The sequence below is a fragment of the Eretmochelys imbricata genome, chromosome 3 (genome assembly GCF_965152235.1).
Source record: "Eretmochelys imbricata isolate rEreImb1 chromosome 3, rEreImb1.hap1, whole genome shotgun sequence".
Taxonomy (NCBI): Eukaryota; Metazoa; Chordata; order Testudines; family Cheloniidae; genus Eretmochelys; species Eretmochelys imbricata.
This window is the reverse complement of record NC_135574.1, coordinates 82,876,810-82,892,527: the sequence shown is the minus strand read 5'-3', so window position 1 is coordinate 82,892,527 and position 15,718 is coordinate 82,876,810. Positions and strand designations below refer to the sequence as shown.

General features: G+C 46.6%; 1 protein-coding gene across 1 annotated transcript in view; it reads left to right on the top strand.

Moving 5' to 3' along the window:
* Positions 1-3,985: 3,985 nt before the first annotated feature.
* The window catches only part of SNX3 (sorting nexin 3), a 34,229-nt gene continuing 22,496 nt past the window's right edge, over positions 3,986-15,718 (top strand). The window contains exon 1 of the mRNA XM_077812902.1: positions 3,986-4,319. Within this exon, the coding sequence (XP_077669028.1) occupies positions 4,158-4,319 (162 nt within the window). The 5' untranslated portion in view covers positions 3,986-4,157. The remainder of the gene's footprint in view (positions 4,320-15,718) is intronic.

The window sequence follows — 15,718 nt, the reverse complement described above, 5'->3', positions numbered from 1 at the left end:
TTGGTTTGCCAGAACATTGTTTTGATTGTTTTCAGGGTACAGTACAAGCATTACCTTGTTGGGAAGGGGGATTGATATGGTTATTCTGGTGCAGATAGTAGGGAGGAATTTCATTTGTTTCATGGTTGTAAAGATATGTTGGGGAGCATCCTTGGATATATACAACATTATCTTCAGAGGCTAGCTGAGCATATACAATGATTCTTTTGTTCTGAGCCTGGGCAGATCTTTCTGAGTAATAAATGAGTAATAGAATTTAGTTATTATTTTAACTGTATTTATGACAGCTTTCATATATGTGGGCTATCAAATATTTTCCTAAATGCCTCAAGATTTTTGAAAGTTGCAATAAATCAGATGGAAGAAATAAGTACGATTACCTAATAGAAATCCTGAAAGCCAGGTTTAAGAACGTAAGAATGGTCATACTGGGTCAGACCAATGGTCTATTTAGCCCAGTATCCTGTCTTCTGATAGTGGCCAATGCTGGGTGCTTCAGAGGGAATGAACACAACAGGCAATCATCAAGTGATCCCTTGTCGTCCACTCCAAGCTTTTGGCATTCAGAGGCTTAGGGATATCCCGAGCATGGGGTTGCTGCCCTGACCATCTTGGCTAATAGCTAAGGCTACGTTTTAGTCATGGGTATTTTTAGTAAAAGTTATGGACAGGTCACAGGCAGTAAACAAAAATTCATGGCCCATGACCTGTCCATGACTTGTACTATATACCCCTAACTATAGTGTTCTGGGGGGAGCGGCTCAGGGGTGCTGTGGGTGTTCTGAGAGGGACAGCCCTGGGGCACCACAGGTGCTGGGGCGGCGGGCAGCAGTGTGCGGCCCGGGATCCTCACTGGTGCTGGCGGGGCTGGCAGGCTCCCTGCCTGGCTCCACACGGCTCCCCAGAAGTGGCGACATGTCCCTTGGCTCCTAGGCGGAGGCGTGACCAGGGAGGCTCCACACACTGCTCCTACCCTGAGTGCCTGCTCCGCAGTTCCCATTGACTAGGAACCACAGCCAATGGGAGCTGGGGGGGCGGTGCCTGCAGGCAGAGGCAGCACGCAGAGCCGCCTGGCCGCACCTCCACCAAGGAGCTGAAGGAAGTACATGTCGCTGCTTCTAGGGAGTCCCCCAAGGTAAGTGCCACCCAGAGCCCTCCCCCACACACACCCCAACCCCCTGCCCCAGCCCTGAACCTCCTCCCACACCCAAACTCCTGCTGCTGCTGCTGCTGGGGGGTGGGAGGGGCATGATGGCCCAGCCAATGGAAGCTGCGGAGCTGGTGCTCAGGGTGGCACCTGCACCACAGGCAGGGGCAGCGCACAGAGTCCCCCATGTCACCTCAGGAAAGGAAGCAGAGATAAAGTTTCTTGACACCTTAAATGACTGCTTCTTGGAGCAGCTAGTCCTGGAACCCACAAGAGGAGAGGCAATTCTTGATTTAGTCCTAAGTGGAGCACGAGATCTGGTCCAAGAAGTGAATATAGCTGGACCCCTTGGTAATAGTGACCAAAATATAACATAATAAAATTTAGCATCCCTGTGGCGGGGAAAACACCACAGCAGCACAACACTGTAGCATTTAATTTCAGAAAGGGGAACTACATAAAAATGAGGAAGCTAGTGAAACAAAAATTAAAAGGTACAGCGCCCAAAGTGAAATCACTGCAAGATGCATGGAAACTTTTTAAAGACACCATAACAGAGGCTCAAGTTAAATGTATACCCCAAATTAAAAAACGTAGTAAGAGAAACTGTGGTGACAAATCTGAGGAACTGTCCCAGATTGAGGTGTCATTAGAGGAGGTTTTGGAACAAATTGATAAACTAAATAGTAATAAGTCACCAGGATCAGATGGTAATCACCCAAGAGGTCTGAAGGAACTCAAATGTGAAACTGCAGAACTACTAACTGTAGTCTGTAACCTATAATTTAAATCCTACTTCTGTACCAAATGGCTGGAGGATAGCTAATGTGACGCCAATTTTTAAAAAGGGCTCCAGAGGTGATCCTGGCAATTACAGGCCAGTAAGCCTGACTTCAGTACCAGGCAAACTAGTTGAAACTATAGTGAAGAACAAAATTGTCAGATTAGCATAATTTGTTGGGGAAGAGTCAACATGGCTTTTGTAAAGGGAAATCATGCCTCACCAATCTGCCAAAATTCTTTGAAGGGGTCAACAAGCATGTGGACAAGGGGGATCCAGTGGATATAGTGTACTTAAATTTTCAGAAAGCCTTTGACAAGGTCCCTCACCAAAGGCTCTTAAGAAACGTAAATTGTCATGGAATAAGGGGGAAGGTCCTCTCATGGATTGGTAGCTGGTTAAAAGATAGGAAACAAAGGGTAGGAATATATGGTCAGCTTTCAGAATGGAGAGAGGCAAATAGTGGTGTTCCCCAGGGGTCTGTACTGGGTCCAGTCCTATTCAACATACTCATAAATAATCTGGAAAAAGGGGTAAACAGTGAGGTGGCAAAATTTGCAGATGATACAAAACTACTCAAGATAGTTAAGTCCCAGGCAGACTGCAAAGAGCTACAAAAGGATCCCTCAAAACTGGGTGACTGGGCAACAAAATGGCAGATGAAATTCAATGTTGATAAATGCAAAGTAATGCACATTGGAGAACATAATCCCAACTATACATCTAAAATGATGAGGTCTAAATTAGCTGTTACTACTCAAGAAAGAGATCTTGGAGTCACTGTGGATGAAAAACTCCATTCAATGTAGAGGCAGTCAAAAAAGCGAACAGAATGTTGGGAATCATTAAGGGATAGATATTAAGACAGAAAATATCATATTGCCTCTACATAAATCTATAGTACATCCATATCTTGAATACTGCAAGCAGATGTGGTCACCTCATCTCAAAAAAGATATATTGGAATTGGAAAAGGTTCAGAAAAGGGCAACAAAAATTATTAGGGTTATGGAACGGCTTCTGTATGAGGAGAGATTAATAAAACTGGGACTTTTCACTTTGGAAAAGAGATGACTAAGGGGGGATATGATTGAGGTCTATAAAATCATGAATGGTGTTGAGAAAGTAAATAAGGAAATGTTATTTACTCCTTCTCATAAGACAAAAACTAGGGGTTACCAAATGAAATTAATAGGCAGCAGGTTTAATACAAACAAAAGGAAGTATTTCTTCACACAACACACAGTCAACCTGTGGAACTACTTGCCAGAGTCTGTTGTGAAGGCCAACACTATAACAGGGTTCAAAAAAGAACTAGATAAATTCATGGAGGATAGGTCCATCAATGGCTATTAGCCAGGATGGCGTCCCTAGGCTCTGTTTGCCAGAAGCTGGGAATGGGCGACAGGGGACGGATCACTTGATTATTACCTGTTCTGTTCCTTCTCTCTGGGGTATGTGGCACCAGCCACTATTGGGAGGACAGGATACTGGGATAGATCGATGGACCTTTGGTCTGACCCAGTGTGGCCGTTCTTATGTTTGACGCTGCGCCTAGGAGCCAGCGGGACATACGGGTTGCTTCCAGAATCTGCACAGAGCCGGCCCCTGTAGCCAGCTGGACTTTTAGCAGTCTGGTCGGCAGTGCTGACCAGAGCCATCAGGGTCCCTTTTCACCCCAGGGTTCCAGTCCAAAACCGGATGCCTGGCAACCCTACCTATAAATGAGAAAGGAGGAGAAGTGACTGGGGAGCCTGCAACTCCCCCTCCCTCACAAATGCAGAGACTATGAACTCAATCCTAGGGCGAGGGAAGTTCCTGGCAGTTTCCCCATAACTATTATTAGGCCCCAAGTACTGATCTGGGCCTGCCCCATGCAGCTTTCCATTTCCTTCTGCGTGCGGGCCCATGAAGACAATTTTTTTCAAAGACCTGCCTGTTGCGCCCCTTCCCGGTGCAGTATGGGAGTTGTAGTTTTCTCGTCCCTGCCCGTGCTAGCTCTGAGCGAGTTCGGCGGCAGGGAAAGGACTACAAGTCCCGGGATTCCCTGCGCGGGTGGTGGGCGCATCCGCTCGTGCCGGGCGGCGGCCGGGTCGCTGCGCGTTGCTGGGGAGTCAGCTGTTTGCCGGAGAATAAGAGGGCGAGTGGGGTTAGCTTGCTACCTTCCTGTTGTCTCTGCGCGGCTGTCTGCGAGGGAGGGGCGGGGACCCGGCGCGGGCGGGCAGGGAAATGGCCGAGACCATCGCGGACACCAGGCGGCTCATGAGCAAACCGCAGAATCTGAACGACGCCTACGGGCCTCCCAGCAACTTCCTCGAGATCGACGTGAGCAACCCGCAGACCGTAGGGGTCGGCCGGGGCCGCTTCACCACCTACGAGATCAGGGTCAAGGTGAGGTGGGAGGGTCGGTGTCCTGGGGCTGCCAGCGAGCGAGCGGGGGTCCTGTTGCTGCCGCCCGGTGGACCCCCCCCGCCCCCCAGGGTTGTGTCTCCCCTCCCCCGCCGCGTGGGTGAGGTAGCGTCTTCTCTGCTCCCTCCCACTCCAGGCTGGGACCTTCTCCCCAGCCCCTCTGGGCTGTAACCGTGACACGGCGGGGGGCTGGGCCGTGCTGGGGCTGTGGATCCCCCCCCCGCGGGTAGCGCCGTCTCACATTCACCATCTTGCGGCTGGGAGGGCCCGTGCTGGCGGGCCTAGGGCCCGGCTACGAGCCCCGCCTGAGCAGCTGAGGTGATGCCGCCCCTGTTCCACGGTGTTCGCACCAGGTGTTAAAACTCCGCCTAACCTGTAGTGTAAACCTGCTGTAAGGGGGACACTTGACTCTCCTTTCCCGCCCACTCCACTTTTGTGAGGGTGGCACTGAGAGACCAGAGTGGGGCTTGGCTCCAATGTGAGCCAGTCTGCCTTGGAGGACTAGGGGAAAGCTTGATGATGGCCTTTGTATGGTTTAGCTTATCTAACTCTCCTGCTAGTGGTGTGTGCCCCAGAGAGGTCTTATTTATGTTCGTGACAACTTGGCAGTGTTGTTGCTGTGGTGGCCTTGGGATATGTGGGGGAGGGAATATCTTTTACTGGACCAACTTCTGTTGGTGAGAGACACGCTTTTGAGGTTCCCTAGAGCTCTTCAGCTCTGTGTCGCTCCAATGTGTGTAGTTCTCATCAACAGAAGTTAGTCCAATGAACAATATTACTTCACCCACTTTGTCTCTTTAGTGAGAAGTGACAGGTTCACTTTAAGGAAGATGTGCAAAACATAAAATCACATTTTTATTTTTAAATAAGCAGCTTCTGCTATGTATTTGGGTGTCTGTCAACAGTTTCTCAGGCTATTGAAACTGGAGCTCAGGCCTTAAGTAATCTTCCTGGCTAACATATGCGTATGGATATCTTGTAGGCATCTGTTTGCCAGGGTGGATAGTAATGACTGACTATATTTTATTGGTGTAATGGGGCTCAGCTAATATAAGCATGGGAATTTATTTTAGATTATAAACTATTCCTGAGAGGCATATGAAAGCTGTGTGATAATGGATCCCATCCTTATGCAGAGCAAAGGAGCTAACCTTTTTATGGGGGGGGGGGAAGAGTCTGAGCTGGATACAGGCTTATTGATGGAAATAAAATACTGTAAATAAAACTGCAACTGGCTTTTTTGCTCTTGACTAAGACAATGAAGAGAATTTATAAATAAAATAATGTTGTCTTGTGTCAAAGTTCCTTCCCCACTCTGAACTCTAGGGTACAGATGTGGGGACCTGCATGAAAGACCCCCTAAGCTTATTCTTACCAATTTAGGTTAAAAACTTCCCCAAGGTACAAACTTTGCCTTGTCCTTGAACCCTATGCTGCCACCACCAAGTGTCTTAAACAAAGAACAGGGAAAGAGCCCACTTGGAGACGTCTTCCCCCAAAATACCCTCCCAAGCCCTACACCCCTTTCCTCATCAATTTGTACAGGTGAACACCGACCCAAACCCTTGGATCTTAAGAACAATGAAAAACAATCAGGTTCTTAGAAGAAGAATTTTAATTAAAGAAAAGGTAAATACCTTACAGGGTAATCAGATTCAGAACATAGAGAACCCTCTAGGTAATACCTTAAATTACAAAAAGAGACAAAAGCAGGAATATACATTCCATTCAGCAGAGTTTATTTTACTAGCCATTAAACAAAAGGAAATATAACGCATTTCTAGCTAGATTACTTACTTACTAACTAACAGAAGTTCTGAGACTGCATTCCTGATCTGTTACCCTTTGTTCTCTCCCCCCCCCCGATTTGAAAGTATCTTGTCCCCTCATTGGTCATTTTGGTCAGGTGCCAGCGAGGTTCTTAGCTTCTTAACCCTTTACAGGTGAAAGGGTTTTGCCTCTGGCCAGGAGGGATTTTATAGCACTGTATACAGACAGGTGGTTACCCTTCCCTTTATTTTTATGACCTCTTGTAAAGTGTTAATGTAGGTGGGTGCTATTTAGATTTTTGTTGCTGCTGTAATACAGGGGTGGGCAAACTGCGGCCAGGGGCCGCATCCAACCCTCGAGCTCCTGCCGGGAACTGGGGTCTGGGACTTGCCGTGCTCTAGCCGAGGAGTGGGGTCTGGGGCTTTCCCCACTCTGTGCGGCTCCCGGAAGCAGTGGCATGTCCCTTCTCCGGCTCCTATGCATAGGGGTAGCCATGGGGCTCCACGTGCTGTCCCCACCTCAAGTGCTGCCCCTGCAGCTCCCGCTGGCTGGGAACCGTGGCCAATGGGAGCTGCAGGGGTGGCGCCTGCAGACAGGGCAGTGTGCAGAGCCACCTGGCCGCACCTCCACGTAGGAGCCGGAGAGGGGACATGCTGCTGCTGCTTCTGGGAGCTGCTTGAGGTAAGCACCACCTGGAGCCCACACCCTGAGACCCTCCCATACCCCAACACCTTGCCCTGATCCCCCTCCTGCCTCCAAACTCCTCAGTCCCAACCTGGAGTACTCTCCCACACCCTCAACTCCTCATTTCTGGCCCCACCCCAGAACCCACACCCCCAGCCAGAGCCCTCATCCCCTCCTGCACCCCAACCTCCAATTTTGTGAGCTTTCATGGCCTGCCATACAATTTCCATACCCAGATATGGACCTCTGGCCAAAAAGTTTGCCCATCCCTGCTCTAGTAAATGGAGCAATTGAATTGCACAGTAATAATGTAATATCAAACTGAAGTATATTACCAAACCAAGTGTCTAAAAGTGTCTCTGCTTGTACTGTCAAAATAATGGGCTGAAGTAAACTTGCATGATGTAATGTTCTTAATCTTCTGAATTACTTATTAACAAGTCAGTTAGCAGAAATATGCTAACTGAAAATGGTGCCAACCTTGACATATGAGCAAAATATTGAATCTTGAACTTAAATTGCAAGTTAAATGTATCTTTAATGATGAATGGTGTGTATAAAACAGGGTAGGGAGAAATAGAATTTGATACTTCAGTTATCTAGTGTGTATTCTGCATGTCTACTACACTCTCTAAATAATTGGATTTTAATGGTCTTGGAGCCTAAATTCTGAAATGCCTATGAGTTTGGATGTATCTCATTACTTTTTTCTATGAAATACCCTCCTCACTCCCTTTGACTCAGAACTATTATGTTAAAACATTGGTCTCACTTGACTTGGATTGGCTAACATAGACACTTGTGGTAAAATCCTGGCACTAGTGAAGTTGTTGTGAGGCAGATTTTGCCTACAATATTGATGTAGTGCAAGACTTAGAAAAACTTACTAGCTGGATGCCTAAAATTATTTACAGGAGGGGTGGATTGGGTCCCACTACCAAGGCCCAGGGGCAGTGTTCTCCTAAACCCAGCCTTCTGCTGGTTTTGGTGGAGAGGGAAAGGGAGAATGCTGGGATTTTTACTGGAGTGTTGTTGCTAGACTGTTTTTTGGGCTCAGTTGCTTATAACTGTTCCTGAGTAGTAAATGGCTAGTATGTCATGTGGAGCTCTACCCCCTTCTAGATGCTGGGTGGTAAAAGTAGCCTTGTCTAGTCCCTCCCCTCCATAGCCTCCTGTCTACTGTTAGGGAGGTGGAGGAATAAACCTGTGCTACTATACTCCTCCCCAGTCTTTTTTTTTTTTTTTTTTTTTTCCCCCCCCCCGACCCTGGGGTGGGAGAGAGATCCTCTCTTGTGAATAACTCCAGGCTGCTGCTTGAAGCTGTTCTTGATGGCTTCACTAAGACCCACAGGGATATAATTAGTAGAAGTGAAACTAGCCATTTCTCTCAATTTTACTCAGCTGCTGTTTGGGTAAACAGCAGTGGTGGCACTGGAGTTGCCAGTCTCTAGACAGAAGAAGATAACATTGTCAACCTTGCAAGTGTTAAATGCATGTAAACTATCTTCATGAACAATGACTAGAAACTTTAAATGAAAGCTTTATCTATGCAGAAGCTGATGGCTTAATTCTCTGTATGCATACAAGAGAGCTTGCTGCCAGTCAGCAGATGAGACCTGATATAGTAGTTTGTGAGTTTTTAAAGCTTATCTACAGTAGGCCCCTCTTAGAGTTTGGAATCCAAGGTTAAAATTACTCCTAAACTACATTTTATCTGAGAGCTTGGAAGCCTTGGTTGGCAGGGTTTGATATGACTACTTGGTTCTACACAAGTTTGTCCTCGTTTTAAAATGCTTCTCACTTAGTTAGCTAAAAAGTTCGTGGCTGAATTTCAGTTGGAAGGATCAAGTTATTTCTAGCAAGCTTAAACTTCTGATACTTAAAAGCCACTATGCATTAATAACCCCACTTGCCAATATTAACTTCAAGTGTTTCTTAAAGCCTAGAATAAATTCCTCCAGCATCTACAGATTTTAAAAAAGAAACTGTCTGCAAACACTTGTCAGCTAACAGTTTTATTTGTAAGTTCTCATTCATGCTTTTTTGTGACTAGACAACTCCATAATAGTCTTACACTCTATCCGCTTTCCACTTTTAACATTTCAGTTGCTCTGACCATGACATTGGAGGCGAATAAGTGGTAGAATTTCATATTTGTTATATTCTTGCAGCACTTCAGTCTTTTTTTTTTTTTTTTTCCCCCTCTGAAATCCAAACAGGAAAATAATTGTGAATATATCTGAAGCACATCTTTAATGAATGTGCTGATATGATGTATACAGCTAGGTGAGTATTTTAGCTTTGAATTTGTGAATGCTTAACCAATGGCTCAGGATGAATAGTACTACTTGATGTTGAGTATAATATTTAAAAGGGCATAGGTCCCATTGTCAATTGACTTAAGTGCTTAAGTCGGATAATAATCTGTACTTTTTTTCTAAAAAAGCCTATGCTTTAAAAAACAAAAAAACCAAAACCTATTGGAAATTGACCACCTATAGTATGGTTTAAATCAGTGGTTCTCAAACTTTTGTACTGGTGACACCTTTCAAATAGCAAGCCTCTGAGTGTGACACCCCTCCCCCCATTATAAATTAAACACACTTTTTTTATATATTTAACACCATTATAAATGCTGGATGCAAAGTGGGGTTTGGGGTGGAGGCTGACAGCTCGTGACCCCCTGAGGGGTCCAGATCACCAGTTTGAGAACCCCTAGTCTAAATGTATTGAGACAATGTTTCAGCTTCCAGTACTTCCATTTTTGCAAATGACTTAGGCAAGAAGAGTTTACATTGTAGACTTTATGCCAGGAGGATTAAATATGTTGGTACATGTAATCTGCCAATAGTTTGAACAATATTTATGGAGATCTGCTCTATGAAATATAGAATTGTAATGTAACTGAGTTCTTTCATAACTAAGCAGTAGTGTTGTCTAGCCTTTATAGTAAAGTACAGATTCTCTGCAAGAGATTGTATCAGAGAAATAGAGAACTCAGCTATGCTTGTACAAGGAATGTTTCATGCTGTAAGGGTGTGTCTACGCTATGAAATTAGGTCGAATTTATAGAAGTTGGTTTTGTAGAAAGCGTTTTTATACAATTGATTATGCGTGTCCCCACACAAATGCTCTAAGTGCATGTAGTCGGCGGAGTGTGTCCACAGTACCGAGGCAACCGTCGACTTCCGGAGCGTTGCACGGTGGGTAGCTATCCCACAGTTCCTGCAGTCTCCGCTGCCCATTTGAATTCTGGGTAGAAATCCCAGTGCCTGATAGGGCTAAAACATTGTCGCGGGTGGTTCTGGGTACATATCGTCAGGCCCCCCTTCCCTCCCTCCTTCTGTGAAAGCAAGGACAGACAATCGTTTTGCGCCTTTTTTCTTGAGTTACCTGTGCAGACGCCATACCACGGCAAGCATGGAGCCTGCTCAGCTAACTGTCACCATATGTCTCTTGGGTGCTGGCAGACGCGGTACTGCATTGCTACACAGCAGCAGTTTATTGCCTTTTGGCAGCAGAAAGTGCAGTATGACTGGTAGCCATCATCGACATAGTCCTGGGTGCTCTTTTAACCGACCTCGATGAGGTCATGGGTGCCTGGGCAAACATGGGAGTGACTCGGCCAGGTCATTTCCCTTTTAAGTTTTGTGTCATGGCAATTGAGTCCAACCGGCAGTGCACTGTCTTTTAATCAGCAGCCAGCAGAAGATGATGGCTGGCAGTCATACTGCACCGTCTTCTGCCGAGCACGCAGGAGATGACGATGGCTAGCGGTCGTACTGCACAGTCTGCTGCCAGCAAGATGTATAAAGATGGATGAAGTGGCTCAAAACAAGAAATAGACCAGATTTGTTTTGTATTCATTGTCTCCTCCCTCCCTCTGTGAAATCAACAGCCTGCTAAACCCAGTTTTGAGTTCTATCCTTGAGGGGACCATTCAGGTTCTCGCAAAGCAACCCCTTTTGTTGATTTTAATTCCCTTTAAGCCAACCCTGTAAGCCATGTCGTCAGTCGCCCCTCCCTCCATCAGGGCAACAGCAGACAATCGTTCTGTGCCTTTTCTGTGCAGACACCATACCATGGCAAGCATGGAGCCCGCTCAGATCACTTTGGCAATTAGGAGCACATTCAACACCACACGCATTATCCAGCAGTATATGCAGCACCAGAACCTGGCAAAGCGAAACCAGGCGAGTAGGTGATGTCAGCGCAGTGACGAGAGTGATGAGGACATGGACACAGACTTCTCTCAAAGCACAGGCCCTAAGAATGTGGGCATCATGGTGCTAATGGGGCAGGTTCATTCGGTGGAACGCCGATTCTGGGCTCGGGAAACAAGCACAGACTGGTGGGACCACACAGTGTTGCAGGTGTGGGACGATTCCCAGTGGCTGCGAAACTTTCACATGCGTAAGGGCACTTTGATGGAACTTTGACTTGCTTTCCCCTGCCCTGAGGCACAAGAATACCAAGATGAGAGCAGCCCTCACAGTTGAGAAGCAAGTGGCAATAGCCCAGTGGAAGCTTGCGATGCCAGACAGCTACCAGTCAGTAGGCAATCAATTTGGAGTGGGCAAATCTACTGTGGGGGCTGCTGTGATGCAAGTAGCCAAAGCAGTCCAAGATTGCTGATACCAAGGATAGTGACCCTGGGAAATGTGCAGGTCATAGTGGATGGCTTTGCTGCAATGGGATTCCCTAACTGTGGTGGGGCCATAGACAGAACCCATATCCCTGTCTTGGCACCAGAGCACCAAGCTGGCGAGTACATAAACCGCAAGGGGTACTTTTCAATGGTGCTCCAAGCACTGGTGGATCACAAGGGATGTTTCACCATAATCAATGTGGGATGGCCGGGAAAGGTACATGACGCTCGCATCTTCAGGAACTCTGATCTGTTTCAAAAGCTGCAGGAAGGGACTTTATTCCCAGAACAGAAAATAATTGTTGGGGATGTTGAAATGCCTATAGTTAACCTTGGGGACCCAGCCTACCCCTTAATGCCATGACTCATGAAGCCATACGCAGGCAGCCTGGACAGTAGTCAGGAGCTGTTCAACTACAGGCTGAGCAAGTGCAGAATGGTGATAGAAATGTTCATTTGGACATTTAAAAGCACGCTGGTGCAGTTTACTGACTCAGACCTCAGTGAAACCAATATTACCACTGTTACTGCTCGCTGTGCGCTCCACAATATCTGTGAGAGTAAGGGGGAGACGTTTATGGCAGGGTGGGAGGTTGAGGCAAATCGCCTGGCTGCTGGTTACGCACAGCCAGACACCAGAGCAGTTAAAGCACAGGAGGGTGCAGTGCACATCAGAGAAGCTTTGAAAACCAGTTTCATGACTGGCCAGGCTACGGTGTGAAAGTTCTGTTTTTCTCCTTGATGGAAACCCTAAGTTTACTCTACTTCCCTGTAAGCTAACCACCCTCCCCTCCTCCCTTCGATCACTGCTTGCAGAGGCAATAAAGTCATTGTTGCTTCACATTCATGCATTCTTCATTAATTCATCACACAAATAGGGGGATAACTACCAAGGTAGCCTAGGAGGGGTGGTGGAGGAGGGAAGGACAAGGCCACATAGCACTTTAAAAGTTTAAAACTTATTGAATGCCAGCCTTCTGTTGCTTGGGCAATCCTCTGGGGTGGAGTGGCTGAGTGGCCAGAAGTGCCCCCCCACCGCGTTCTTGGGCTTCTGGGTGAGGAGGCTATGGAACTTGGGGAAGAGGGCGGTTGGTTACACAGGGGCTGTAGTGGCGGTCTGTGCTCAACCATACGCTGGAGCATATTCGTTTGATTCCCCCAGCAGCCTCAGCATTGAATCCTGCCTCCTCTCATCACGCTGCCACCACCTTTCAGCTTCAGCCCGCCACTTACTCTCTTCAGCCCGCCTCTCCTCCTGGTCATTTTGTGCTTTCCTGCACTCTGACATTGTCTGCCTCCACGCATTCGTCTGTGCTCTGTCAGTGTGGGAGGACAGCATGAGCTCAGAGAACATTTCATCGCGAGTGTGGTGGGTTTTTTTTTTGCCTTCTGATCTTCGCTAGTGTCTGGGAAGGAGAAGCTCCTGTGAACCTTGAAACACATGCAGCTGGTAGAGGGGGGGAAAAAGGGACAGTGCTATTTAAGACACATTTTATAGAACAATGGGTATGCTCTTTCATGGTAAACCTTGTTGTTAACATTACATACACAGCACATGTGCTTTCGTTCCAAGGTTGCATTTTACCTCCCCCACCGCGTGGCTAGTCCCTCCACCCTCCCCTCTCCCCATGGCTAACAGCGGGGAACATTTCTGTTCAGCCGTAGGCAAATAGCCCAGCAGGAACAGGCACCTCTGAATGTCCCCTTAAGAAAAGCACCCTATTTCAACCAGGTGACCATGAATGATATCACTCTCCTGAGGATAACAGAGATAAAGAACGGATGTTGTTTGAACGCCAGCAAACATACACTGCAATGCTTTGTTCTACAGTGATTCCCGAGTACCTGCTACTGGCCTAGAGTGGTAAAGCGTCCTACCATGGAGGACGCAATAAGGCTGCCCTCCAGAAACCTTTTGCAAAGGCTTTGGGAGTACATCCAGGAGAGCTACGAATGCCAAGGCAAATTAATCCTTAAACATGCTTGCTTTTTAAATCATGTATAGTATTTTAAAAGGTACACTCACCAGAGGTCACTTCTCTGCCTGGTGGGTCCAGGAGGCAACCTTGGGTGGGTTCGGGGGGTACTGGCTCCAGGTCCAGGGTGAGAAACAGTTCCTGGCTGTCGGGGGGGGGGAAAACCGGTTTCTCTGCTTGCTTGCTGTGAGCTATCTACAACCTCATCATCATCATTATCTTCTTCGTCCCCAAAACCTGCTTCCGTATTGCCTCCATCTCCATTGAAGGAGTCAAACAACACGGCTGGGGTAGTGGTGCTGAACCCCCTAAAATGGCATGCAGCTCATCATAGAAGCGGCATGTTTTGGGCTCTGACCTGGAGCGGCCGTTCGCCTCTCTGGTAGGCTTGCCTCAGCTCCTTAAGTTTCATGCGGCACTGGTTCGGGTCCCTGTTATGGCCTCTGTCCTTCATGCCCTGGGAGATTTTGACAAATATTTTGGCATTTCGAAAACTGGAATGTAGTTCTGATAGCATGGATTCCTCTCCCCATACAGCGATCAGATCCAGTACCTCCCATTCATTCCATGCTGGACCTCTTTTGCGATTCTGGGACTCCATCATGGTCACCTTCGCTGATGAGCTCTGCATGGTCACCTGCAGCTTGCCACGCTGACCAAACAGGAAATTGAAATTCAGAAGTTCGTGGGCCTTTTCCTGTCTACCTGGCCAGTGCATCTGAGTTGAGTGCGCTGTCCAGAGCGGTCACAATGGAGCACTCTGGGTTAGCTTACGGAGGCCAATACCATCTAATTGTGTCCACAGTACCCCAGATTTGACCCAACAAGGCCGATTTCAGTGGTAATCTCCTTGTTGGGGGTGGAGTAAGGAAATCGATTTTAAGAGCCCTTTAAGTCGAAAGAAAGGGCTTTGTCGTGTGGACAGGTGCAGGGTTAAATTGATTTAACGCTGCTAAATTTGACCAGCTCCTAGTGTAGACCAGGGCTAAGAATGTTGGCTTTAATTCTAGTTAAGTTCCTCCTTTTTTAGTGTGTGTGAGAAAGGGGAGAGGGGGACAATAAGCTGCTGTGGTGGTGGTTTATCCTTTGTAGGCTTTTCAAAAACACTGATTAGCACAGGAGAAACAAAGTTGGTACCTGTTTTTTGAAATTGTGTGTGTGACTTCCTTTTTATTTAGTGTAAAGTTTTACAACTTTACTTATAATACAACTGCATTCACAACTCTCTCCTAGACTTGTTAGAAACATACTGTTGAAGGGCAAGTGCAGAACTGGAAATACATTATAGGATACTAGCTTAGGAGAAATAATTAGAATGTCAACTTCTGAAAGGGGAAGTGGTTTAAGAAATAGTAACTCCTTGTTTCAGGACAATGGGAAGGAGACCAAATATGCCCATCCATTCATTTCTAAATGGTTTGAGTATGAAGTCTTAATTTAGATATTTTCCTAATGACTACCTGCACTAAAAATTAGGATTATTGAAGTGTTGTCCACATTCATCATAATATAAAATCTAGGAATTCCAAACCTTTAGTTGAATCACATTTCTTCAATGCCCTTCTATGTGCTCTATCATTATATTGATTCTGAACACTCTGATTTGGTTTACACCAATTAATGCAGGTCTTAGTGGTGTTTTGTGTTCATATAAATACTTCTACTTTGTATGTAAAATGCAGTTTTCTACTCACAATGTTCTGTGCCATACTGATTAGAACTTAGTAAAATTAATCATTGTTACATTTGCTAGGGCAAGTAGGCATGTGATAGCAGAATATTTCAGATCTCTCCTTATTTTAGAGGAGGCTTGCCAAAAACATTCTTGTCAGCTCAAATTTCATACTGTCATATTTATTTTATAGAAAATAAGGAAGCCTTATAATATCAGATGTCCTAGCTAGGACTGCAGCAGTGTCATGATGTAGGGTAGGGAAATGTCATGGATACCATGATTTTCCTGTTTGTCCACATCTTGTCCATGATTTCAGTACTCACCTTGCAGGCTGGGCCTTGCTTACCACTCTTGGCATTGCCACCTGGCATATGGGTTCACGGCACCGTTCGCACAGATTCAGCCTGGTCATTGACCAGCCAGGTCAACTTTGAGTGAGTGGTGCTGCAACCACTTGTGCCAGGTCACAATGCCCAGAGTAGTGAGCCAGGCCCAGCCTCATAGGATGGGAGCTGCAGGAGCTGCCCCAAAGGGTAAGTATGGGGGCAAGCTAGCTCTCCTTCCCCTTTCTGCTCTCCTCTTTCTCTTCTCCTCCCCCCCCCCCCCACTGTCCCTGTGTCTCATTTGT